Source organism: Siniperca chuatsi, linkage group LG10 (genome assembly GCF_020085105.1).
Source record: "Siniperca chuatsi isolate FFG_IHB_CAS linkage group LG10, ASM2008510v1, whole genome shotgun sequence".
Lineage (NCBI taxonomy): Eukaryota > Metazoa > Chordata > Actinopteri > Centrarchiformes > Sinipercidae > Siniperca > Siniperca chuatsi.
In genome coordinates this window covers 15,998,785-16,025,397 of record NC_058051.1, presented here as the reverse complement: position 1 = coordinate 16,025,397, position 26,613 = coordinate 15,998,785, and the positions used below count along the sequence as shown (strand labels likewise).

The 26,613-nt window shown below is 40.4% G+C and overlaps 3 protein-coding genes across 16 annotated transcripts in view; 1 reads left to right on the top strand and 2 right to left on the bottom strand.

The window, feature by feature from the left end:
* The window catches only part of si:dkey-151g10.3 (serine/threonine-protein kinase WNK3), a 38,157-nt gene extending 33,924 nt beyond the window's left edge, over positions 1–4,233 (bottom strand). For 7 of the 11 annotated variants that reach the window (XM_044210866.1, XM_044210873.1, XM_044210868.1 and 4 more), the window contains exon 1: positions 3,632–4,227. The gene's annotated coding sequence lies outside the window, so the exon portion shown is untranslated. Of the gene's footprint in view, positions 1–3,631 lie in introns of all 11 variants that reach the window. The other 4 variants (XM_044210874.1, XM_044210875.1, XM_044210876.1 and 1 more) reach the window with 3 other exon arrangements.
* A 1,008-nt stretch (positions 4,234–5,241) lies between these two features.
* fam3a (FAM3 metabolism regulating signaling molecule A) lies at positions 5,242–11,317 on the bottom strand. 3 transcript variants are annotated; one of them, XM_044211107.1, is made up of 10 exons: positions 11,191–11,317; positions 10,486–10,516; positions 10,277–10,393; positions 9,870–9,893; positions 9,618–9,744; positions 9,198–9,256; positions 9,027–9,077; positions 8,824–8,908; positions 7,171–7,297; positions 5,242–6,297 (listed from the first exon to the last, which is right to left on the bottom strand). In XM_044211107.1, exons 2-10 carry the CDS (start codon positions 10,496–10,498, stop codon positions 6,205–6,207), a joined length of 696 nt encoding a protein of 231 aa, XP_044067042.1. In that variant the 5' UTR covers positions 10,499–10,516; positions 11,191–11,317; the 3' UTR covers positions 5,242–6,204. The 3 variants fall into 3 exon arrangements, with proteins under 3 accessions (XP_044067042.1, XP_044067041.1, XP_044067043.1); XM_044211106.1 differs by having other exon boundaries at positions 10,985–11,289; XM_044211108.1 differs by having other exon boundaries at positions 10,286–10,393; positions 10,985–11,289.
* Positions 11,318–11,438: 121 nt separating this feature from the next.
* Positions 11,439–16,963, top strand: idh3g (isocitrate dehydrogenase (NAD(+)) 3 non-catalytic subunit gamma). Of its 2 annotated transcripts, XM_044211104.1 has the most exons (13): positions 11,441–11,598; positions 11,871–11,918; positions 12,240–12,251; positions 13,284–13,381; positions 13,466–13,581; positions 13,702–13,762; positions 13,900–14,032; positions 14,607–14,740; positions 14,858–14,960; positions 15,048–15,194; positions 15,315–15,409; positions 15,536–15,596; positions 16,107–16,963. In XM_044211104.1, the coding sequence occupies exons 1-13, from the start codon at positions 11,518–11,520 to the stop codon at positions 16,206–16,208; spliced, it is 1,191 nt and encodes a 396-aa protein (XP_044067039.1). In that variant the 5' UTR covers positions 11,441–11,517; the 3' UTR covers positions 16,209–16,963. The 2 variants fall into 2 exon arrangements, with proteins under 2 accessions (XP_044067040.1, XP_044067039.1); XM_044211105.1 differs by lacking the exon at positions 12,240–12,251 and having other exon boundaries at positions 11,439–11,598.
* The last annotated feature ends 9,650 nt before the right edge of the window (positions 16,964–26,613 follow it).

Here is a 26,613-nt window from a genome sequence, read left to right as displayed (position 1 = left end):
AGTTTTGAGACAAGGAGAAAAAAAAGCCCTACATTACTTACACTCTCTATTGCACAAAGACAAACAAAAGTGCACACAGCGAAGTCTCGCATCTCCTTCACAATCTATAACTTTAAACACAAGAAAAATACATTGCAACCCTATCTGCCTCCTGCACTTTTTTCATCCCGTACTACATGGGGATACACACATTAATCCCCTGGAACCAAACTGCTGCTGGAAAATTAGGCAGGCAGACAAAGGAAGAACCAGGGGACACACACACACACACACACACACACACACACACACACACACACACACACACACAGCACCGTTTTTGCAATTGAGGGGGATGTGTAGATGAAAAAAGTGAATAAAAAGTGGCGAGGGGGACAGGAAGGGATTGTAGTTGGTGGGAGCAGGCGGACAGCAGAGTTTCAAACAGAGAGAGAGGGAAGGAGAGATGGAGCGAGGGGGGCCAGCTAGTAGAAGGGGTGGGAAAAATGTGTCTGTGAAAGAGAACAAGAGAGAGATAAAGAGAGGGGGGGTGACACAGACAAAAAGGGGGCTTGGGGGGGTGCCTGATAAAATATGTGCCAATGTTTGTGTGAATGAAAGCAGTGACTATAGCTAAATTTTTGCCTGAACAAAAGCAGCTACAGTTGTGCGAGGAGAGGAGAGGAGAGAGGAGAGGAGAGGAGAGGAGATGAAGAGGACGAATTCTTTTAGTGGCTGGAAAAGGTTGAAAACATGAGGTGATTACATTAGCATAGGAATAGTTTCCATTAGTATGTCCAGTGTCACAGCAAGACTGGGTGCAAAGGGCTGAGAGAGAGCAGGGTGAAGGACTGTTTTGCTGTGAACCTGTTAATATGCTCTTGCTGTATTATAACTACTGGGTAAACAAAAAAAAAACAAAAAAAAAACAGTTTTAAGTGGAGCTCAAATGATTAATCGATTGGTCGATTGACAAAAAATTAATTATCAACTATTTTGATAATAAATTAATGGCTCAGTCAAAACAAGCATGCAGATGTTACTACCCCCACCCCCACCCCACCCCACACACACACACACACACACTACTATTTTCTGACATTTTATACATCAAACGATTAACTGAGAAAATAACCAGCAGATTAATTGATGATGAAACAGACAGAATGATTTATTACATTTATTATTACTATCTTAATCTGCTATTGAGCAAAGTTTTTCCTGAGCTCACTAAGTCCACTTTGACCAATTTTAAGAAAGCCAACATTTCTGTTTATTTTAAATTAATGGGGGTTTATTGCATTAAAAAATTGAAATGACTAATTATAAGTTAAATTTCAAACTTCTAACTTATTGAAAGTATGTTAAGTTAGTACAGGTGCATTGTCAGGTGTCATGTGTAAAGTTATCTGTGTATTATCAGCAAGTATGCATGTGTTGCAGTCTTTTAACAAGGTTCCTTCATCAACTGCCAGCAACAATAGTTTGCATATTATCCCTTTGTGGATTACTAGACTGAGTGAGCTTTGTTATACCAGGCAGGGAGTCAGGAATGAGTGGAAAGGTTCAGCAGATACACTTGGCTGGAGACTGGGAACTGAGAGAAATATGAAACAAATTGTGTTGAATTGATTTGATTGAGTAATGGAATACCCCTCAGTCCTGTTGTGTAGATCAAATCCAAACCAAATTCAAACCAATACCTGCCCGTAACAACAACTTTTCCACGCATGATTAATGCAACATTTCTAACTATGCTGTCTTTTTCCAATTCAGCATTAGTCCCACAGAGATTTAAAGAGGAGATGGAGGCTGAGTGATGTGGGGAGACGGGGCAGAGGTAGCACAAGGTCTGAGAGCTGCTGGCCAAAATTCAAATGGGTTCAATGTCAAGTAGCAACTGTTGTGAAAATCACAGGTCTACATCTGAACTCTGCAGCTCAGCTGTTGACCACACTGACAGGTAAAAACAAAGGCTATGTTTGTTCAGTGAGGCCATGTCTAACAGTCAGTCACACCAGATACAACACTGTAAGTGGCAGGTGTAAACCGTCAAAGAGCTGACTTTGTCTGTGCTGCTGTCCCATAGAAAAACAGGAAGCGGTCAGGCTCAAACTGTGATTGTGTGGCACAATTATAATGAGTTACAATGTTCAAGACAAGTACTATGCAATATACACTGCAAGGGAAGAGAGAACACTACAAATTTGACCTCAAAAGCCAATGTCTTAACAAACAGATCTTAAAAGTCACCAATTTTCATCTAAATCCAGCACAGTAATTTAAGAGCAGTGCGTGTGCAATTGAACAAGAAAAGATAATGAAATTAACACTGCTCAGACTACTCCTCCTACTCAAGGATTGCACGAGTTGGTTCAGCACATGTTGCTTCCCTGTGCGTCTTCGGTCTAGGCGGCGTTTTGAAATCTGATTAAAAATATCAAATGCTCGCCACTAGAATCAAACACACAACGATTGTTCTCTTCCCATTAGGGAAACGAAGGACTTTTGTCCAATCCAGGTCAAGCATGGGAGAGTGCAGTGTAGGTAGCACACACACAGAGTCCTGTTCACTGAGAGAGCGAGAGAGAGACAGAGAGAATATGTGTTATCTAACCCCCCCCTTTGTTCTCTTTCATTCCCCTCAGCAAGCAGAACCACCCCATACCAAAGGATTCCTGTAATCCAGGTGAGAGAAAGGCTCCTTAATCAGCCAATGATGAATCAGGATTACATGCTACTAAAGTAGCTTACTACTCCTGGAGCTCATATCAAGAACTGAGCCCCTTTTACTCCTGCAAATGGTCTCAGGGATCAGCAAAGTGTTGATTTCAGCAGTTTAGCAGCTGTCAGCCTTTTTTAGGTGAGGAAGCATCCTCCCTAATGTTTTGAGTACACCACTATTGCTCCCAGTGGGACTTATCAGATGCAATGTTTTGATATATATCTATAAATTATCAATAGCTGAGGAGGGGATGCATGATGTTATACATAATCTATGGATAAGATATGTATGGGTGTAGCTGACATTGTGATTGACTTTTAGAATGATTGTCATTTTCTAACATACATATTGTGACAATTGCTTGGAGCAAAGGACCCATGATGTGACTCGTCGTGCAGTGGTCACTGGCTCTGAGGCAAAAATGCAATTAATGTACGTTATTTATAGGCTACAGCATTTACGACACAGTGATGCCAGGATGTGCAAGCACCATGAAGTACAGCTATTGGCTAACTGGTAGCTCCGCTGACTTCAGAACTGCCATACAAACGGGGAAAGACACAAAGTACAATCACGATACAAAACAAGCGCATAGTGACTGAGACGATTGACACCACCACAATTCAAAACCCCCCAAATCTCCTCGCTTTTAGTGGCCTGAGCACAGGCAAATCATTCAAATGATGGGCTAAACAATTGGTGTCTGAGGGCCTGTCAGCCAGGCTGCCCGCAGGTCTGCACTTGACTTAAGTATTTTTACACAGCATAATTTATTTCTGAATAATAAACAGCCAGAGGAGAGGATAAATACATAATAAGCAAACTCGTAGTGCTTGAACACACTGAACAAAATAATAATGTGTCACTGAGGAATCACGAGTATTACTATTTGCATTGTAATTGAAAATAACAACAAACATCACTTACCCAAATGTAACATCGTAGCTCGTCAGTCCAGCGATATATTTATTCAAAAAACGAGCTTCTCAGCCCAGATAGCTAGCTAGCTAACTTACTGATAACTGATTTATTCAATTTTTTATTATTATTCCTATAGCTTTTTACAAACGTTATCACATGAGATTTACACTGGGCTTTCCGCCTACAAAATTATTTTACACTCACTGAAAAATACACTTACAAAAAGCTTTAGAAAAAAAATCTCAGAAAATTCGGTTTTCATTGTTTTTATGTTTACATTTTATACGCTAGCCGCGGCGTTGTCGGCTTGAAAATCCCCACCGGAGTCGTCGAGCCTCGGTCTGTGTGAGAGACAGTCAGGGAGCAATGTGTTCCAATTCAGACGATGCTTGCCGTTGGTTTACAGATTTTCCCACTCGCTGCTCGGTTTGACGGCTTCAAGTTATGCGACTGGCCATTCATGTGCACCCGAATAATATCAGCAATGTATGTACATAATTTACAACGCACGACTCCAACGGCCTTCAGCAGGTTCTCGTGTGTACTGAGCGCGCTCTGCCTGCCCGTTCTCACTAGTCTTGGCACAGGGCTCATAGTCATCCAAAGGACGAACAAACCGACAGTTAGCCGAGTCCGCCACAAGAGGGCAGTGGGGATACATGTTTGTATCAACGGCTTGTTATGTGACTTTGATGGTGCATTTAAATGCTCGTCGTAAGCCTCAGTTTCCGCACAGCAGCCGTTAAAACTAAAACGACCATTCAGTTTTTATGTCACCGACAATAACGGGCAAGTAACATTTCACTGTTGTAGTCGAGGTGGAGCGAATTTTAAAGGAATAGTTCGGGTTTTTTCAAGTGGGGTTGTATGAGGTATAGTCATAGTCAGTGTACAGTAGATAACTGTCGACCCCAGTTTGGAGAAGCAGAGAGTTGTACTGGTACGAAAACTAAGCAATGCATTGCTGTGGACAGGGTTAGCAGCAGAACATATTTTAGACATCTAAAAGAAGGCCCACCTAACAAAATCTATATCAGTTTAAGTGTACGCTATATTTAGAATATTTTCAGCGCCTTACCTTGCTGCTGCTTAAAAAAGAAACAATAAATATGAGAGTAGGCGTACACAATAGCACTAATTATGATAAAGAAGTCCACATAATAATCTACCTCAACAGGTGACTGGGTGCTCATTGTCTCTGCCTCTCCCTTTGAACACCGCATAACCCACAGTCCTTAACAACACTAAACTCATTCGTAAATACACAACTTTAAATCACAATTTTTCTAACAACACCTGAAGGCCCCATAACACATTTCAATGGAACAATGAAATTGATCGTGTCTCTCATTATTACGTTACAACCTACCGATTCAACGAGCAACGCGATTGTATGCTGTCACTGAATTCACTTTCAAACCTGAAGTCTCCTACATTCAGTCCGCAGTGTTTATTACCCCACCATATGCTTAGTGAAGCAAATGCCTTGAGCAGAATGAACTGAGTAACCCCAGTGAGACTTTGACTTTGTCGCCCTCTGGTGAATTTCTTCAAGTACTCCAGTTGACTAAAGACCACTCAGGACCCAAGGGGAAAAAAACAACAAAAACACAAAACATATTCGGACATTTTTATTCATTAGCATTGTTGTCACAATAATAAAGACAGACTAAAATGCTTTGTAGAAAAATCTTTACACTTAGGACGTAACAACATAATTCAGACAAAGGCAGCTAAAATGGACTTCTAATCATACATATAAAATAATATTTTTAATTTCTTTGCATTTCCAGCATGTTAGGCTTGCAAAATGCCTGACAGATACACTCAACATGTACGACATACACAACCACACAATTAGTTTGAATCCTTAAACAAAGCACTCAGTGGAAAGATGCTTGCAGGCCCGAGAAAACATTAAAACCATGGGCGGTGTTATGATGAACCCACACTATGAATCTGTCTGTTGTGTTTTCTAATATAAGTATTAAAATAAATAGTTTTAGCAAGGGAAAATGACAGAGGCCAAACTTGTCTAAAGAAATCTGTAAACATGTGGCAATAACTGCAGTGCGTCAAGTTCTAAGTAAACAATGGTAGCTAACACTAGGCATAACATATCACTCACTGAAATATATATATCACAGATGAAAATATATTAACGGATTTAAATATAAAATCTGCCCAAAATCTCGCTGAACATCAAATGACGTGCAGGTATTCAACGTTTCATATTTCTGTTGCTCAAGCACAGAATATTGACACTCTACAGGCAGTGTTGCAGTGAGGAAATATATCCATTTCCTACAATGGCTTTGGAAGACCTACTCCAGCTGTATTCATTCACTTGTCGCTGTTACACTAAGCTTAAATCTTCTACAACAGGTTCCAGCAATATTCAATATATCAAGTCCCAAGACAATCTTTGCATTCAGCTCATGCCTCTTCCACAAGAGGGAAAATAAAATGTTTTTTTGTCATTCGGCACTTCCCTGGCTTTCTCTTTGTCATTTGGATCCACTGCTGACACTCCGAGTGTTGCTGTACTGTACGTGAGAGAGTATCAGGCAGAATTATCCTTACAGGGGTGGCCGCAGAGGAATACAGCCATCCATCTCCAGAGACTCGGGCCAACCTTCATACTTGTTGCTGCTCTTACTGTTCTTCATACGCTAATGGGAACAACCATGAGCAAACAGAAGTGATGTCAACAAAACAGACTGGGATCCGGGGATAAATTATCTACAGCAGTGGTTCCCAACCTTTTTGGTCTAAGGTACCCTCACAGCTCTGTCAATTGAACTCATGTACCCCTTCATTGATTCCCACCTATCATGTACCAAATGTATAACGCTATTGATTATATAAAAGTGGATATTGTTACAATCATTTTTTTTCATACAATTGAAGTGTCAATGTTAAGGTTGGTTTGGCCAGCAAAACTACTACCACTTGGAGTGAAGCTGAATGTTCCAACTGTTTATCCATTACTTTTAGCTACCTGTTTAGACTTCTTTGCTTGCTTACTAACTAGTTTTCATGCACACTTACATAATTGCAACAGGTACAGTAGTATTCAGGTGTTACAGCTGCCTAAATATGTGGATATTTTCTTTTAATCAAATTCATAATTTCTATTCTTTCAAATTAGTTGAGCTACTTCGCAATCTTTCCACATACCCCCTGGCAACTGCAGAAGTACCCCCTGGGGTACAATTACCCCTGGTTGGGAATCACTGTTCTACAGTATACACTATCACCAATATTGTGAGACTCTGTCTTGAATTATTGGTATATCCTCTCCTTATTCTTTTGCATATCATTGAATCGCCTGTATCTACCATTGTAACCGTACGCAACAAATCTTGGTAATGTTCTCTGGTGAGTCATTTTATATTGAACTTTATACGATGACACGGGGAGGACATATGTTTTACATCTGTAAGCAGTTGACTGTAGGCAAAGGAGCTGTAGCGTCACATTAAAGGAGCGGATGAATTCTACCCATAGCCTCTGTTCAGCATTAACATGTAACAGTAACATACCTGCTCAAAGGGACTCTTATTCTCGATGCCCTTGGCTCCAACAAACACCCAGCTGTCTCTAAAGGCCAGCTCCTTTATTGCCGTGCTCCCAAGCTCCTCAAACAGTCGTCGAGACTCGTCATTCAACCTGTCACAGGAAAAGAGGATAAGGTAGAAGGTTAATATTTATTAAGTGGGTTGGCTGTTCCTTGAAGCAAGAGGCTTACAGGTTGATATAAGTGCTTAACCTCTGTTAAATGTGACTGAAATGAAATGCAGCTGTTACCATTTCTCAGTAGGCTCCTCTTGGGTTTCAACGACATCTCAGTGGCACTGTCTGGTTCAACTCCGACGTTTAACCACTTTACAACCCTGATATGTTTTTAAGCCATAAAGCCTTTGAGGGGAACGGCTTGGGATTTAAGACCATGCTCATTGTGTTACACCGAAAGGGATCAAGTGTTCAATAACAAATGAACCAGCCACCAGATGTCACCAAAATGTAATATTAAAAATTTAATCTTGATTCCTGACATTTTGTCTTCAAATTACCATTCTTGACTACTGTGCTCGCCTCCTTCAGTGACAATTGGAGCTTTTGTTCTTTTACAGTGTTAAACTTGAACTTTGACCATTGATTTTTGTAGCACTTTAATAAGCAAGTGACTCCTCATATGGTATTTTTAGATTAGATTAGATTAGATTAAATTCAACTTTATTGTCATTACACATGTACAAGTACAAGGCAACAAAATGCAGTTTAGGTCTAACCAGAAGTGCAATAAGCAAGTGCAGGATATAAAGTGTGTGCATAAATGTAGGATAGAGCAATATTATGAAAATATTTTATAAGTGGTACTATGGTCATTAAATACAGATGGAATTACTATAAACAGAAGTATACTGATGGATATGTACAATAATGAATTGGACAGAACATTAGTGCAATGAATATAAAGTAGTGTAAATTATGGAAATAGTTAACAGTGCAGTAGATGAGTTACTGCAGTATTCAGTACATAGTACTGGAGTGCAAATGATGCAGTATATGTATAAATAAATAGTCCGGTAGTGCAAATGAACATGTGGTACATGTAGCAAAAACAATATCAATATCAGAAAAGTACCTAATTTATTTTCTGACCTGTATTATAGTGCATTATATTTTCTTTTATTCCTGTGTGCACTGACGTGATAGTGAGCTGCTGTAACAAAAGAGTTTCCCCGCGGGGATCAATAAAGTATTTCTGATTCTGAATATAGCAGCATTTAACTGATGGCTGGTATACTTACTCTAAATTGTGGCAGATTGTTTTCTGTGCTTTAATACTATATTTTTATTATGCGTGAGATTTTAAAGATGTTTAAATAAATGAATTTATTTATTGATTCTCATACAAGTGGAGTGTATAATGTTGAATTTGGCTGGAAAGGTGACAGCAGATTGGTTTATAAGACTGGTTGGCCCTGCTGTTAAGCTATATATATAAAAAAACAATTCTCTGTAGCAGTGCCACATAATTATTTTACACTACAAAACATTTTCCAAGTTATAACATGAAATATCCTTTAGCTTTAGCTTATAATTTATCTGTGTGATTTGCTCTGAAGTGCGTCTACGGGGAAAAGAGAGGGGTGTTAGACTGGAACTGATAGCACATCATGGATTCTTACTTTGTAGCTGCATCATCAAAGGAAGCCACGAACACGAGTGTTCCTTCATGGAGCGGCCGCAGAAACTTCAACAGGTCAGAAATATCTGAGAAAGAACATCAGATGAGCTATGAACTGTGGTTTACAGCTTGTTATTGCCAAGCCATATGTGAAATATATACTATACTATACTATACTATATATTAGTGTCTGTTTTTCATTACCTCCTGCCCACATATCAAAGGTCTTTGTGGTCAAGAGCTCTCCTGTCACCCCTGGAGCAAAAAACATCAGTCAAATGTTAAAATAACACAACTAAAAGGAGCTTAACTATTATATTATAATAATATTAATGCAACACAGTTGGTTAAAAGGGTGGAGGATGACACTCTTACCATTGACTAAAGCTATGTTTAGTCCTCGGCCAACGTTGTTTTTCACACTGCTCAGTAACCTATGAGACAGAAACACACAACAGAGGTTGAAGCACTAGTGGAAGCACCTTAGGACACATCCTTGCCTTGCACATATACATTAATCTACACACTTATACACACTGCCTGGCACTTGAGAAACAACAACAAATATAAAAAGGACCAAGACTACAGACAAAACCAAAGAAATGGGGGACAGACAGACTAAAAGAATACTTGCATTCAGCTCCCCAGACAGACTTGGAGGCCTGGTTATGACAGCAAAGAGGAAAAAAGAACAGAGTGTGAAACCAAAAAAAAAAAAAAAAAAAAAAGACAGACAGCAGGGGAGAGACAAAGACATAGATAAACAGAAAGGAAGTGCTAAGCACTGAATCTCACATCTTGTCCTCCAGGCAGATTTTGGGCCCGATGACATTGGCAGCACCAGACACCAGGCGGAAAGCCAAATGTTTTGGGGGACAGGGAGCAGAAAGTCCACATTTATACCTTCGAGGGCGGGGTTCAGCTAAAATATATGATACATCAGTCAACAGTGAGAAGGACAATGATAAGGATGCAACATTATCATGATGATACTTGACAGGGAGAGTAGTCATAAAATGGTCATATCATGCAGTTTCTTCTACTTACCAGGCGTTGGTTCCTCACTTGCACCTGAAAAAAATACAATTTGCACACTCAAATGAACTAATCTCATGTCAGAAAGGCTTTGTTAGATCATTTTATACAAAGACTTTCCATCAAACATGCATCAATTTTAAACACTTGTCTTTAGGGTTACTACTAACAATTAAATCTTTATCAGTTAGTCTATCTCTAGTCTATACAATGTCAGAAAACAGTGAAAAATGCTCATCACTGTTTCCCAGAGCCCATGGTGATGTCCTCTGATTGTTTTGCCGACCAACAGTACAAAACCCAAAAATATTACATTTTCAATTATATAAAAACAGAGAAACTCTCTAAATCCTCACATTTAGCAGATAGAACCAGTGAAGTCTGTCAATTAACTAATCAATTCATTGTTTCAGAACTACCTCTCTTACCGCTGAAGAAATGCCGCACAGATGAACCACTCTCCCCTCCAAATAAGGTGTTTGCCAGCAGCCAGGTGAGCCCGACCAACAGCAGCACAGCCACAACTCTCAGGGGGCCTGTCAAGAGAAACAGGACAAGCCAGTTCAGGCAACAGACACCTTACAATCAGACCAACAAGTTCCCAATGTAAAGAAAAGTTTGAACCAACCTGTTAATCTCATGATTCACCTCTCATAGACCTGGACAGAGTAGAAAAAGTAGCTACATTAGTAACTAAAGTGTAAATAAAAAGGTACAGTTTTAAAAAAGTAAAAGGAGAAAAAGATAAACACATACAATACAATAAAATAAAGGCAGATTAAATTGCTAATAAGTTTCCTAAAAAGGTAGTTATACCATTTAATAGTATTGTTTTTTTTTTGTAACCTTAAGGAAAAGAATGTGTATTCTTTTGGAAAAACGGTATTTGTGAATTATAAATGTAACCATTGACCACTTGCAACACAATTTATTTGGGGTCATTTCGTTCGAAGTTGTAAAGTATGACATCTTTAACAGAAAGCTTTTAACTTGTTACAGTAGCCATGCAAGATGGCTCTGCAGAAATGACGTTTGAAGGGGTGACATGAACCCAAACCATTGCAAAGACAAGGCAACAAAGGATACATCCTTTATATGTACTTAAAATGAGAAACGACGGATCTTACGTGCTGTGTCCACGCTTCAGGTGAGTATTACCGTTTCTTGTCACCTTTGCTAGGTTGTAATCTACGGTAAATAAGAGCTGTTGCTCGTGCCACCAGGGACTTTGATTATTTCTTGCGCTGTTTCCTCATTGAGCTCTCCTGTAATAAATCAGCTTTCAATGAGAAGACAGTCTGAAGCCAATATGCTTAGTCGACCATTTACACACGTTTCATTGGTGAGCTTTTAACAAGCATGGAAAAAATGATGTTTGGTTAGTCCATGAATGTATCCAATCTGTCTTCCGGAGATATTGCCAACCCCCAGTCCGTGACCACGGCGTCTGCGCGAGGAGGTTCATGTGACCACATTTTATTTTAGTATTTAATCATTGGCTATGAACAGATATCTAATACATCACTTTCCCTCCTTACACTGTCACGAAAGCTACCACTCAAATAAATACATACAAATTTGCATTGAAAAAATAAATTGTAACTATCGCGCGAGCACAACACATCCTCTTCGTGCACGCGACTAGTACTTCAAAATCAAGATGGCTACCCACAGTGCTGTACTCTCGATGTCTAAAATCATTAATCCTTTTTGGGGTGGTCGCCTTGGAAATACCGTTAAAGTAAGACAAGACACGTTGCTTTTGTCACGTCGGTTGTGATCGTTGTTGTGTGGCTCCATATTAAAGTCGTTTATGTTATCTGAACACAAGGTCATATGGTTAATATCATACAGTTGAATTGGCAAGCTAGCAGGCTTCTTCCACAAATTTTCAGCAGCGCCGAGATTGAGTTGGTTGCATTAACGTTTTGCTAAACGACTTAGGCCCTTCGGTCATTAAATCCATTTGGAAACAACGAGCTCTAAACCATCTCTCTTTATTTTGTGTTTCAGGTATTTGGAACAACTCTGACAAGTCGCAGGAATAAGACCTTGCCAACTGTGAGTCAATCAGATTTTCTCTGTGGGTTTCAATCTTGTTAGAATGTGTAGATGTGATTTTGCCAATTTGTCACTTTAACACTGAAAAGTATATAATGTACTAGTGAAATCACTGCTACTCATTCAACTATTTATTTCCAAGCTGTATGGCTTTGGGTTAATCTTTGGAAGTGGCTGGGAGTGTATATGTCTGTTTTTCCACCCTCTTGGGAAAGGAGAGGTTATTATGCCTCTGTACTTGTACTGTACCTGGATTCTTTTAAGTAGCTGTCAGACTGACCTTCTCCTTCTGCTTTCCTTGCTGTCCATCTTCAACAACAGGGAGAAAACATTGTAAGTAGCTGACTCTGTCGTGGTTCAGTAGAATACAATGCATCACTTCACATACAAGACAGAACATTACCTTTTCTATACTAGGGCTGTGTGATGTAGAAAAAAAAAGATCTATAACAATAACCAGAAGACCTACTGTCAACATTGGTGTACATTACAGTGTTGGTAACGTCGTGGAATATCACATGTCAAACAAATAATGGCAAATAACAGATATGTCTGGGCTAGTAATTAATTGCAATTTTAGTTTGATAACAGCATTGTTCTTGATGCACATTATTAAAAAATCATACAATATGGTCACAATGATAAATGCTATATAACAGGGATATATTGCCCTTCCCTAAATAACACTGACGTTTTTACTACCTAACATTACTCTCACACACCTACTTTCTTGTTGCTTTGGCCTCGGAGAACTGTACTGGTGATTTTACATTTTCTAACCCATTAACTATAGATTGTGTGTATTGTCAAGATTTATCAAAGAATTCCAAATGTTTTTGCAATGATTTCCTGCCTTCCAGGCTGCCAGTATTTATTTTTCATTTCATTACGGTATGAAAACTGACTTTTACTTATTTGAAATAGCTTGAAATGGCCAATTCACTGGAGTGAACATTACTCCACATTATCTTTTGTTAAATTGCATTGTTATTGAGTGGAATGTCATGGCCAGCAGAGGCCATTTTGAAATCTCTTTCGTGTCAGCTTTTTTTTTTAAATACAAAAAACTACCAAACTCACAATATCCATTCCTGCTGAAAACTGCATTACCCTGTAACAAGAATGGAACTGACAAAAATAAATACAAGCAACTAAATGTTTATTGTTATGGATGGTCTATCTTAAGAAGGTGTCAAGTCCCTGCAAGGTGATTTTCATATTGTACTGGCATTAATTTAAGAGTGGTGGGTTGGAAATCAGTCTAAAAACACATGGCATCATATGGTAACATATCAATAATAATGTATATGTATTTAGGTTTTAAATTCAGTGCTGTTAATAATGTATAAAATGCCAATGTTACAGCCCCCTCCTGCAAAGTATGGAGGCAGACACACTGTGACCCTCATACCTGGAGATGGAATCGGTCCAGAGCTGCTCAATCATGTCAGAGAGGTTTTCAGGTTGGTTAGACTTAAACTAAATCCAAGTGTTGACTACAGACTGGTGAGGATTGCCTCACCATGTAGTCTGTATTAATGCTGTAGGTTCAGCTGTGTGCCAGTGGACTTTGAGGTGGTGCATGTCAACTCTGCTTTGGAGAGTGAGGATGATATCAGTAATGCCATCACTGCCATCCGCCGTAATGGAGTTGCCCTCAAAGGTAAGCAAACCCCTTTTTGCATGAAAACATGAACAGCAGAGCACAGCTGCGAGAAGCATGTCGTTTATAATAAGACCATGACACCAAAGTTTAACTGACATTACTTAACTCTCCTGATAGGTAACATAGAAACCAAACATACCATGGCGCCATCTGTCAAATCTAGAAATAATCTCCTTCGGTAAGCGTTTTAATGAAATATTCAGTTCCCTTGATAAAAGCTCTCTTTTGTCAGATGGCTTATATTTCTTCTGTCTGGTAATGTCATTGTTGCCAATGTTTTTTCCTGCCCCCCCCGTTCCATGTGTGTATCACCAGCACAAGCTTGGACTTGTATGCCAATGTGATGCACTGCCAGTCCCTCCCCGGAGTCCAGACTCGCCACAAGAACATTGACATCATGATCATCAGGGAGAACACAGAGGGAGAGTACAGCAGTCTGGAGCACGAGGTCAGACAGAACGGAAACACAATCAATTCTACTGTCTGCTGAAACACACGCTTATACTACTCCTTTTAAAGACCTCTCTTATCTGTGTGTCTTTCTTTCTCCCCACCTTCTTCTCCTCTTCTTCTCTTTTGAAATGGGAGTGAGGTACTACCCATACACTATTGAAGTAAAAGCATTTATTTGCCAAGGGAAAAACGTCAATCTGATATACTGTATTGGTGCAGATGATAACCTTATTAAACAGACTGATATTGGCCAGACATGACAGATCCACATTAAATGCTGTTTCTTAGTTGCCATCTTTATGAAATAATAACTAAATTTTATAAACTTTTAGAACAATATAACATTTGCACAAGCCTAAAATGAATGTTGGTGTGAGGACACCTCTACTTACCGTCAACAAGCGATGTGCAGTTACAGCGCGATTGTTACCTTTTACACAGAACAAGGATCCAAGTTAGTTGTACATGCTGCTGCACAGATAACTCAGAACAATCTAACTACATTATTAACAGCACCAACTACTTGAACGTAAGTTGTCGTTTATCCATCATTCTCCTCCCTCTTTTAGAGTGTATCAGGGGTAGTGGAGTGTCTCAAGATCATCACAAGGAACAATTCCCTCAGGATCGCTGAGTATGCCTTCCAGCTGGCCAGGGAGAAAGGTCGTCGTAGGGTCACTGCCGTACACAAGGCCAACATCATGTGAGTTACTCTGAGGCAAATGTATCATGCAAGAGCTGTCTGGCCTCCTGAGTCTTACATAATATTGTGAATTTCTTGGTGCTGGAAATGTTAAGTGTGGCCTTTCTGCTCCAACAGGAAGCTCGGCGATGGCTTGTTCCTGCAGTGTTGCAGAGAAGTGGCCTCTGGTTACCCAGACATCACATTTGACAGCATGATTGTGGACAACACCACCATGCAGGTGAAAGAAAATTAAATGACACATCTCTGAGTTTGGAAAAGTTGCTATATCTAAATGATTCACCTGCCACCTTGTTTGTGTTTTTAGCTGGTGTCTAAGCCCCAGCAGTTTGATGTGATGGTGATGCCCAATCTATATGGGAACGTGGTGAGCAACGTGTGTGCAGGCCTGGTGGGAGGGCCTGGCCTCGTGCCTGGGGCTAATTATGGCCGTGACTATGCTGTCTTTGAAACGGTGAGTTTTTGGCAATTCATGGTTAGTAGGAAACTATCTCCTCTGTTTTCTGAAGAATGAAAAATACATGAATCATGTCTGTCTGATAAGTTGTAACTCACTTTTTTCTGGGTCTCTCAGGCCACTAGGAACACAGGGAAGAGTATTGCGGGCAGGAACATTGCTAACCCCACTGCCATGCTGCTAGCCAGCTGCATGATGCTGGACCACCTTAAGTAAGCTTTCCAGCCAGATAAAAGACTTTCAGTACATACCTTCTTGTGGGACATCTGATTACATCTGAGATGAAATATTGTGACATACCAGTAATGTAAATAATTCTTTCTCCTGTATGTCTCCAGGCTTTATGAATACGCAAGTTTGATCCGAAATGCAATCCTCACTACTATGAATGAAACCAGGGTAAGTCTTCCTTCACCCCTCACCTGTCTCACTGCCATAAAGCTAACAGGCCATTTCTGCGTGACGGAGGCTTAGAGGCCCTGATGGCAGGTTTGGCATGCTTCCTAGTGAGTATCACAATACGTTCACACAAAGCAGCATTGTGTCCTTTCAATGTCACAAAGTTCTTATGAAGTGCTACACTGTATGATATCTGATTTTACATTGTGTGACATTGGCATTAATTATGGTCCTCATTTAAAAAGAGCTCATTTAATAACCTGATCTTCTTATCGTCCAAGGCAGTAGACTGGTTGCTGCTTTGGCAGAATATTTTAAGAGATGAGATGTGATATGTATTTTTCCCCAGTGGGAAACTGTTTGCATACAGACACTTAAAAAAAACATTCAACAATTTAAAATTTGCATGACATTTGGTGCTTTTTTAACTCAATTTTATTAAGTTTTAGTTTGTAGTTTGTGAGCATCCTGTTTAGTTTTTTTTTTTCTTTTTCTTTTTTTTTCTTGCAGTTGCACACAGCTGATATCGGGGGTCAGGGCACCACATCAGAGGTGGTCCAGTCCATCATGAGAATGATCCAGAGTAAAGGGAAGCTCACAACTGAGCTCTAAACACACTCATCAGAGGTGTGAGTTTGAACAGCTGTCTGTATTTGGGACAGTTTAACAGTGTGAGAGAGGATGTCCATGCATGTCTGTTTCCATAGCATCGGGTCTTATCACTGACAGAATGGTTCCTTTGTTGTTGTTTTTTTTGTTCACACGGCTTACTTACCAATTCACTGTACAAACAACTTTTTATCCATACCTGTATAATAATGACCTTTACGAGACAGTTCCATTATCTCTACTATTAGATGATAAATCCTACTGTAAGGTTATATTTCATAGAGTTCATAAGGTTCATTCAGTTGAAAATCTGTCCTTACAAATTGTTATGAAACATGAATAGGCCTCTTTTGCAGTATGTCAATCACTAAACAGATGTTGGGGTCAGAAATATTTTAAATATCCTATTATGGACATTTAACTTCATACTGTCATACCGTATCTTAGTTAAGTTGCCTGTCCTATACTGCACTGTCGTTTGTATTCACATCAGATCAACTGTGCTATAAAAATTGTGATGTAGCTATTTCATATATACTGTATCATGAGAGGAGGTGTACATCAAGTAACTGCTGTCAAAGCCTAAGATTTACTCTTGTGCCATAATAATGTTTTCACCTAAGTTTAAAAATGTACTGTTGTCTTAAACTCTAACCAGACAAGAGCTCTTCAGCCTAATATAAAAAGACTGGTTTTATCATATCTGTGGATGGGTGTATAACACAAATATTATCAATAAAGAAATAATCTACCTTAAAGTGATCTTTTTTGACAGAGGTTTGAATATGAAACATCTCTCAAATGAGTTTAAACTAAAGTAAATAGATTTTCACATACATACTCAGTTGTCAGTTTATTAGGTGCACCTTGCTAAAACTAATGCAACAGTCCTGTAATAAATCTTACATTCATGGAGATTAAAATGTTAAGTTGTTGAACCTATTTTAGAGAGGTGTTGATTCAACTGCTGCTTCTTTTATTTCGTCCACCCAATTTACATTAATGAGGGTAGGCTAAATAACAAACACCCCTCTCTGTATAATGTAATACAGTTGAATGGCCCCACAAACTACATCTAAAACAATCACACATTTGAATCAACAGCACTCTTAAACAGTTTCAACAAAAACGGGACATTATAACCTTAATGAAGGTAGGATTTATTGCAGGACTGTTGTATGTTACTGCATTAGTTTTAGCTAGGTGTACCTAATAAACTGGCAACTTGAGTGTACATAGCCTTTAAAAAACAGGAACTTTTTATTGCTAAGATCAGTTTAGATTGATCTTAATTCTTTGCCTCTGCTTCAGAGAAAGACACTCTCTTCTGGCCTCCTGGCTATAAAGATTATTTTGCTCCAATTAAGATAAAGCTCACTGATCCTTCTGTTTGTTTTACAGTTTCACTCTCCATCTGTGTCTTACAACTTTGGATGACAAGTTGCTGTTTTACATTTCATCACTAGGTGGCAACAGCACTTTCTGCTGTTGCCACTAAACTGGAATTTGGAGCAAATTATGCTCAACTGTATGCATGTGTGCGTAGGCCTACACTGTCTGACAAGGACAAAATGCACAATATATGTCATCACTGTGGATCGCTACTCAATTCAGTTCAATAGGCTTTATTGGCATGACGTTTGATGTGTTGCCAAAGCACAATTACAATTATGATAGACAATGAATGAAAGGAATGGAATTAATAAAAATAATGATATATGTATATATGCATGTTGTTACTGCACTGACTGTATTGTGAAAAAGCTGCAGGAAAATGGGATGCAAGAGTCTCTGGCAGGCAGATTGTTCCACAAAATTGGTAACATTAAGATAATTCTTGTTCTTTTCATGTGATTTCTAGGAATCCGGCTCTTGGCTTTAGACTACGTGTTTCTAAGACTAACATGAAGGATTTTGGCTTTGCTTACTGTTGAAATTATCCTCATTTAGCATAAAACCAAACCATTTATTATAGTTTCACCTGGTAAAACCAAATCATCCATTATTGTTTCATTTCGTTTTGAAAATACTCTGACCACACAGTCAGAAAGAAAAACTGCCCTGGTCCTCTGAGCCAGCAGACGCAGGAGGAGGAGCAGATCGATGTTATAGTGGTGCATCATTCAGCAGTGACCTCCTGCTTACAGACAGTATACTGTACAAATAATCCCAGTCCGCCTCTCTTTCTCCGATAGGGCCTGCGGCCACAGGGGCATATCCCATTGTAATGGTACTGGCCAACTTATCATGGGTCCAATTCTGTGGGAAAGTTACAAACTGTTCCCTCTTTTAGAACATTTGCATATTGAGCGAAGAAATCCTTTTTTTAGCTGGAGTTGTCCTCGGGAATCAGCAATCATATGGTGTGCTGTGTGTGAAATGTGCAAGTAATTACTACGTGTGTACCTTGGCCTCTGCTAGTTGGCTGTCTTTAACTGTTTTACTCCCTCTCCATTCATGTCACTCTATTGTATGTCACTCCATTCATGTTATTCACTCTACAGAGAGAGCGAGTTGTCTCTTAAATGCAGACGTTTTTGTTTTTTTTATCATTTAGAATGTTAGTCTTTTTTTGTTGTACTTTCTGTAAGAGGTTCCCCACTTTGGGCCAGCTTTTTCTCATCATATTCCACTCGGGCTGTTTACCTCACTGTACCTCACATCATTTCTCATCACTGTATATGGAGCTACGCATTCTCTCCCTTGTCACCCCTCACCTCTCGGTCTCCCCCCTCCCTCCCGAGCTGCTCTGTCCCCTCTGAGCCTCTGCTGGAGCCAGGCCATGAGGCAGATGGTCGGAGAGGGAGATGTTGCAACAAACCAACGGCCACTTGACCTTTACGAGCCACCATTCAGTCCTTGTATAAACCTGTGAAGCGGTCCAACCTGCTGTGCAGTTTTTGCTGCAAGAGCGGCCTTTCAAATGTTGGTTGTTTGTAGTGCTCACAGCACAAAATCACATTTGGAAAACTCAACACCAGCTTTTCTTTCCAGAAACAGTGTCTCTGATATTCTGGATAATCCACAGAGCTCAAAATAGTCCCTATGAAAACTATGCACAGCATGTTGTGATTATCCAGAGTAATGGGGACACTGTCTCTGAAAAGATATGTTGCTATTGAACTTTTTAAATGTAATTCTTTGATACTATGACCACCACAAACAAAATGTTATTCACCTCCATTGTATTGGGGTGGATGCTGACACACAGACAGATATCTGACAACTTTGCCACACAAATTAAACCAAAACTGTCAGCATGTCAAGAGATCAGTAGATCTCACATGATGATTTAAATGTTCCACATACACTCTGTCATCCCTGCTGTCTGGTTTCTAGAATATGGTGAATGAACACACTTGACTGACCAGGTTGATAAAAGGAAATTCTGTGATGATATTTTATGTAATCTCCCCTAGTTATTTTTTATATCATGTACACTCATACAGGTGTGTTTTATCTTTCTAGCAGTATTTTTCATCCATCCTTCTGAGATAAATGCTAATCTGAAAGGTTGAGTCAAACCATGAGATATGACACTGCTATTAAAACGTGGTTTTATTATTGGCCATCATTTCTGCCCTAGCTTGCTCCTGATCATATCCAGAGTCCTCCCTCTCTCATTATTTCTCTCTCTGTCACTCTTTCATTCTCACACTATTAGTCCAGTGTAATCCAAGATCCAATGGGAAATTTCCACTACATATGAACATGCCCCGTCTTCTCATGTTGATCAGCTCTGTTACATTACGCACTGCATTGCAGGTGATTGTAATCAATCAACTTGCCGCTGATCAGTCTCTGCCGAGCACAGCTGGATCCAGTCAGCCTGCTCTGCTCTCTGTTAATGGGGCCTTTTCCCCCCACAGCTATGGCTTAGTTACATTAAGCTACGTCAGCGGTCAGCTATTCTCCACTACTTGGGCCTGGCTGTGTGTGTTTTGGGCTCTCTTTGTGTCCTCTTGGCTTTCGCTTCATAGAGACTTCCAGTGTCTTCCACGGCAGTGACAGCCCTAATCAGAAAAGAATTATGAACGAGTAGTTGGGAGAAGTTAGTGGTGATGTTTGCTTGGCAGAAATGGATGTAGAAAGGTCAAGGAGGATGGCATGCAGAGGAATGGAGGGGAGAGAGTGTGGACGTGGCTGGAGGATAAAGGGGAGAGCCGGGGTAACAGGCTAATTGAGGGTGGGGAGGATGTTGTGGTTTTGTTTGGGAGTGGGAGGAAGAACAGTATGATGTATAGCTGATATAGTTTGATAACCAGCCAGTTCACTGGGCAGTTAGCTGTTCAAACACTTCATCACCACCTTATCTTTCAAAATGAAAGGAGCCAATAAAGCATCTGACTGGAGCTGCACACTGTTATTTTTATTTTTTTTACAGGGATGGTTTTAACATAAGAGGGTTGCCACCCAGTGACATCATAAGATGCTTATTATCGCAGCAAGTGATCCCCATCAGAAAAGTTTTATTTTTCCATTTTCTGTCTTGGTTGCTCAACTATTCCTATTTGAGGATGGATTGCTAGTCCACCTGCAGAGTATGCATCCCTTCAACTGCTGGGGTTGCACTACCTTGCATAAGGACACTCCATGTGCAGGCCAACATGGTGCGTGAACCTGGGTCAGTTAGACAACCTCTATGACTTGACTAACTGGGCCACTCTAAGCCGAGGTGGCTCCCCACTCTGAGCTCAAAACATAGTTACTTATTTGAAAAGAAAGACACACACTTGCTTTATGTGACTCCAGCACTTATCTTGTGCCTGGTCAAAGAAATTTGTAACTTGCACTTTCTATTTTATCCCCAGGGTAGGAAATCCGAGGCTCCAGGCATAGCTGTGTGTTCGTGTATGTGCATACTTGTATGTATATGATTATATACCTGGATATGTCTTATATATGTGTGCACATCTGCATATGCTATTACTGGACCCATTTTCTTAGCTCCAGGCAGATAAACTGATTCCACCTATGCTACATGAGCAAGCCCGTTGCATGGCCCTGCTCTGCTATTCTGCACTGTCAGAGGTCCAGTATGGTTAAATGTTACACGCGGAGGGGGGTCAGCATGCGTCTGAGGGTGCTTTATTGCATTGTGTCTAAATAGGAACCTGTCTGTCTTGCTCACTTTTCCTTAACCACCTCACACATTTTTTTACCCTCTCCTTGGCACTGAAAGCCTCTTGGCAAAGTGAGAGTGAGGGGAGCCTGTGCGCTATTCCTGTTTGGTTTTATGTTTGTGATAAATTAGTGGGCTTGTGTTGCTGGCTGGGTCTTCTGAGAACATTGATGCGTTGTCTCTCACCAGAGAGAAACAGGCCAGATGTATACTGGAAAGGAAGGAAGTGAGGGAGGAGAGGTAAAAGCAGGGATTGATTGGTTATTGATGGGCTATTTGCTCCATCTAAAACCATTCTTCCATCCTTGCCAAAATTTCCCTGTTCTGTCTCTTTTTCAATCTCTCTTGCTGTCTCTCTCCCTTTCGATCTATATCTCTAATGCTATTAAATGTTTTACCGTCTGTGCCCTTGCTCTGAGTTCAGGTGGCACTGCCAGAGTTACATTACATCAAGGCAAGCATGCTGCGCTCATGACAACCTGCATTACACAGTCCTGATGTCATTACAACTCTGCTCCCCTGAAATAGGAGCTTCTTGGCACTTTGACAACTCTGCAACCCCCCACTTTCCAGCCCTGTGTTCACCGGTTTAAAAACAGTGTGTTCTCTTGGTTGCCAAAACAAAGCATATTTCCCAGCGACACTTGTGTAGTTTAATCTAATAAATCTCTTGAGTCCCACCAACTTCCAATGACTCAAGTCTGTGTGCAGTGAGCGATTATCTCCTCAACCTGGCTGGGACCATCTCCAACCTATTGCCAGACATATGCTATTAAGAGAGTAAATATGTCATACTGAAAGACATGTGTAATCCCTCTGAAACATGACATTTAAATGTTATCCAAATCCAAATTCTTTACAGTAGCTGTTAAATAAAAGCATATGCCATTTCTCTTGCGTCTCTCCTTTTTTTCTGTCTCATATAATCTGGCACTATTTCCTGATTTCCATCTATTTTGACCCCCTCCCTTGTCTTGAATGTCTGCGGTACTCTCCCTACTCTCCTCGGGTGAAGCATCTCTTAACAGCCTTGATGAAAACAAATCCACCAGAAAACGCAGCTTTGATTATACATCTCCATTCACTGTGACAGCTCAGCAGGATTCTTGTCTGTGTTGCTCTTAATAAACGCTGTCTGGTTCCTGAATGAATTTGAAGTCGGGGGGGTCATTGTTCTAACAACAATCCTAAGGTGGATTTCTGAGGTTCTGTGGCAGACAGTGCTTATGTTATGTTAAGATAAAGTTGCATTGAATATGTGCTAATGAAAGAAGTGAGTATGCTGACTTTCCACCATCAGAGGAATGTATCTGATGGCTGCAGGAGTGAATTTGTGACGAGTTCAGTTCTGGTGAACCAAGTGAGAGGCTGCAGACAGGAAGCACAGTGCAATTTTAACTGGCAGCTGGAGCACACCTGGCCTCGGGGCAGGCTAATCAGTGGCATACCTGATGTGACCCGGTGCAAAGCCACCTGAGACAAGGAAGATATGAAAACACAGTCTGGCAATAACCTACTTTCCATCTCCTCTTTATCTGGCCATCTCTGAATAGTGAACCAGTCAACCCAGTCTTTGGATAAATCCAGAGGGAATGAAGCAGTAAGCATCCTCTGTCTCTGACTTGACCGTTCTCAACTGATGTACTGCCATTAGGTTTTATCACTTAGGTCTTGTCTCTTAGTTGACAATTCAAGCAGTAATATTAAAACAGTGACAGGGTTTTTAGTTTTATTTCTAACCTTTATCCTGCTTTTGATGGTATCTTATGGGACACCTGGGAGAATCATGAAGGCATGAACATGGAGTAATGGACCCAACCTCGTTTTGTCTTTTATAAACCGATAAACAGACTGGCTTTTGAAATATATGATTTTCTACATTCATATCCTCAAGAAAAACAATGTTGTTAAGAGCAAAGGTTCAGCACTTATACTGTTTTTCCCTTTCACATTCTTTCACTGCTGCTGACCTGATGTTTCTTTCAGCAACCCTTCAAGTGCACATACCTGCCTGCCCCTTCCCTTCAACTATTTCAAAGCTCCTCCACCTTATCCATGGCTTCCTATCACCCTTTCGCCTAATCTTAGAAAAACAACACCCAGCTCAAGATAGGCTATGTGTTCAACATATGGCTTAATTTTTCAGATTCAGCTATGACCTCATGTTGTAATTTTCCAAGCAATTACTGTATGTTGCAGTTTCTTGAAAGCGCTAGTGTTAACAGTTTACTCTGTGCACAGGATAAGCACTTATCTATTTGCCAAATCTCAACTCCTAAACTAACTTTAGGTATGCACACTGTGTCTGCATGGTACTTACTGTGTGGTGTTCATTTCAGCTAACTACAAGCCAACAAACATTACTTCTACTCTGTCCTTGTGTATCAACTCGAAAATATCATTAAATGATTACACCAAATTGTGGAAAGAATCCTCAGACAAGCTATGTGTTTATGTGTTTCCCCCAAAGGTGTTTTTAAGATTTTGGTTAAGGAGAGAGACAGTACAAGGGGGAAAAAAACAGGAGGGAGTCCTTCCAGCAGGCAGGTGGAATTAAAGGCGCTGGAGAGAAACTGAGTGTGGAGTGACATTTTCCATGGAAATATTATACAGAAATCAACCCTAATCCCTGCTCTGTTCCATTAAACAACACACAGGAGACACACAAAGACTGCATTCTAAATATATCTCTTTCTTTACACCCTTGTTCACACTCATTCAGTGTCCCATAAAAAGTTAATCAAGACCTTTGGTTTTACTTGGACATCGTGCTCTGCCTCAGGATGTCATCAATCTTGAGAAAATGTTTCAACAACAAATGACATGGTTTATATTTATAACTATGGAGTTACTCAGGCTAATTGCTTGCATGGTGGCTAACATATGACCCTATGAGCCGGGCTGGGTTGTTTATGTTACTCTCAACACTATATGAACTCCATTGTACTCAGGACATCCGCTGAAGAGCTAGGAAGAACGGGCCATCCAGGGATGGTTTACATTGAAGTAAAGCCCCTAATACAGCAATATATAAGCTCTATCTTAATATTCTTCAGTTACTTGGGAAAGGTCTAACGTGGCATATTTCAAAGAGATGACATTCACTGCTTCACAGGACTCTGTGGCCATCACAGCAGGAAGTGGGAGAGAGAACAGCAAATCCACTGTCAGTCACTGAAACTTGTCATCCATCCCATTTGGCCAGTTGATGCAGCGTCATTACTGCCCTGTCACAGCCTTGTCATCATAAACACAGGAGCCCAGTCTGAGCAGTAGCAGATGGAGAAAGAGACAGAGCTCGCACTGCCATGTTGGGTTGCCAGTACACTCGACTTATGCAAGGTCTGTTACGCTGCTTGGCAGGACACAAAACTGTTTGTTCCAACATCCCGCAGTCTTAACCAGAAGTGACACCTCTGTCCCAGGAGAGGAGGAGCAGAAAATTGGCATACCAAGATCTTTTTGTGGCCTCAATGGTTAAACTGTTGCCGGGTTTTCGCAGTCCGTTCAGTCTCCTCTATCTGGGAATTGTAGGGTCACACTACTTGAGAAGCTATGGGAACACTGCAATAAACACGGTCACACTACAGTATATACTTCACATTGGCAACATCATACTTTGTTTGATGGGAACCTTATCTGCTGACAGTTGATCATGATGTTACTACTATGCTTAGCACAAACAAAATTACTTAACGTGTGTGTCTAGACATGGTCTAACAAAGTTACTCTATCAGATTAGCACCCTTGGTCAGGCTGGCATTCTGAGCCTGATCAGATGTTAAGACTCATTTTACACATGAGAGGGCTTCATTAAACAAACAGCAATAGGTAGACATGCATGCACGACTTCACGTACACCCACACACACACAAACACCCCCACGAGTGAGGAGGGCCTCTCTGTGAAGGGCACTAACCTGACACCTCACAAACACACCATGGTGACTGACATACTTAATGTTTCATTGACTGTAACAGGAGATGAACACCATCTTCCTAAACACCCTCTTTTATGTATGTATGTTTGTTTGTGTATGTCAGTGTGTGTGTGTGTGTGTGTCCCTCCTTTTTAATCATTATTATGTCAGAGATTTTCCACAACAGGCCCTAAAAACATCCTCTTTAAGGCGAAAACAAACAGACTCCTTTTCTGTTCACCATTCCGTGATCTCCGTATTCTGTTTGGCTCTTTCCATCCTTCATCATCTTTCCATCCCCAAGAGCCTCTTCTGCCCCATTCCTCCTTCTCTTTGCTGGTTGAATAATGACAACCAGGCTGATTTAACCAGCTCTTTAGCGGCTTTAAACTCAGGAAACACTCTGATCTGCACTTAGGAGTCACAGCAATTGTTCCCACATTACTTGAATCGTGCTTCAAAGCAGAGCAGAGCGTGTCTGCTGGTGATGGGTTGTTTCCTGATAACACTCTCGTATCAACACATATGTCTTATTAGGTTGACTGATTATTGTGGATGATTGCATTGCAGTGGTCAGTGCAATTCAGGAAAACAAACAAAAAAAACTTCAAATTTTTTAAATCTTGGACATAAATACAGCTGGGTAATTGTGGAGTTATTACTTGTGGTTACCTTTAATTTCTATGAAGCACATCAGATTTGGTTCATTATCCTATTAAACATACCTCCACTGGTGTCTCTCAGTCCAAAGCAGCATCTAGCCAAGCTCAGATTTACACTGCCTGCCACATGGAGGTGGTTTGTAGGTTTACGCTATGATAAATCACAATGGTGGAATTACCAGGAGCAAGCCTTTTAATACACTCCCCCATTAGCATAGGCCAGACATTACTTAGTGTCCAGAGTAACTAAATGAAATTTATGCAGCAACATATCATCACATTACACTTACATAATAGACATAATAGACATATGGTCTCACTTAAATTATACCATGAGTAAGCCAAATATTTCAATGTGGAAACCCATTTGGTAACACAGGCACACACACACGCTGACACACAAACACACAGATACGATCAATCAGACGAGGAACTACACTGACATGTAAACATACCACAAGAGGCTCTCTCTTTTCTCTCACTCCCCACACAGAGAACTATTCACCCCTCTTCCCCACTCTCCATCTTCCTCGGTCCCTCTCTCTTCCTGGCTCGTGCTCTGCTCTCTGCAGCCCCTGACACTGCACTCATTCAACCCCCGTCTACCTTTTTCCACCTCTGCAGATAAATAAACACCATCATCATAATCATCATTAACACTATGATGTCAGCACTCTCATGCACACGGAACTGCACATGATAAGT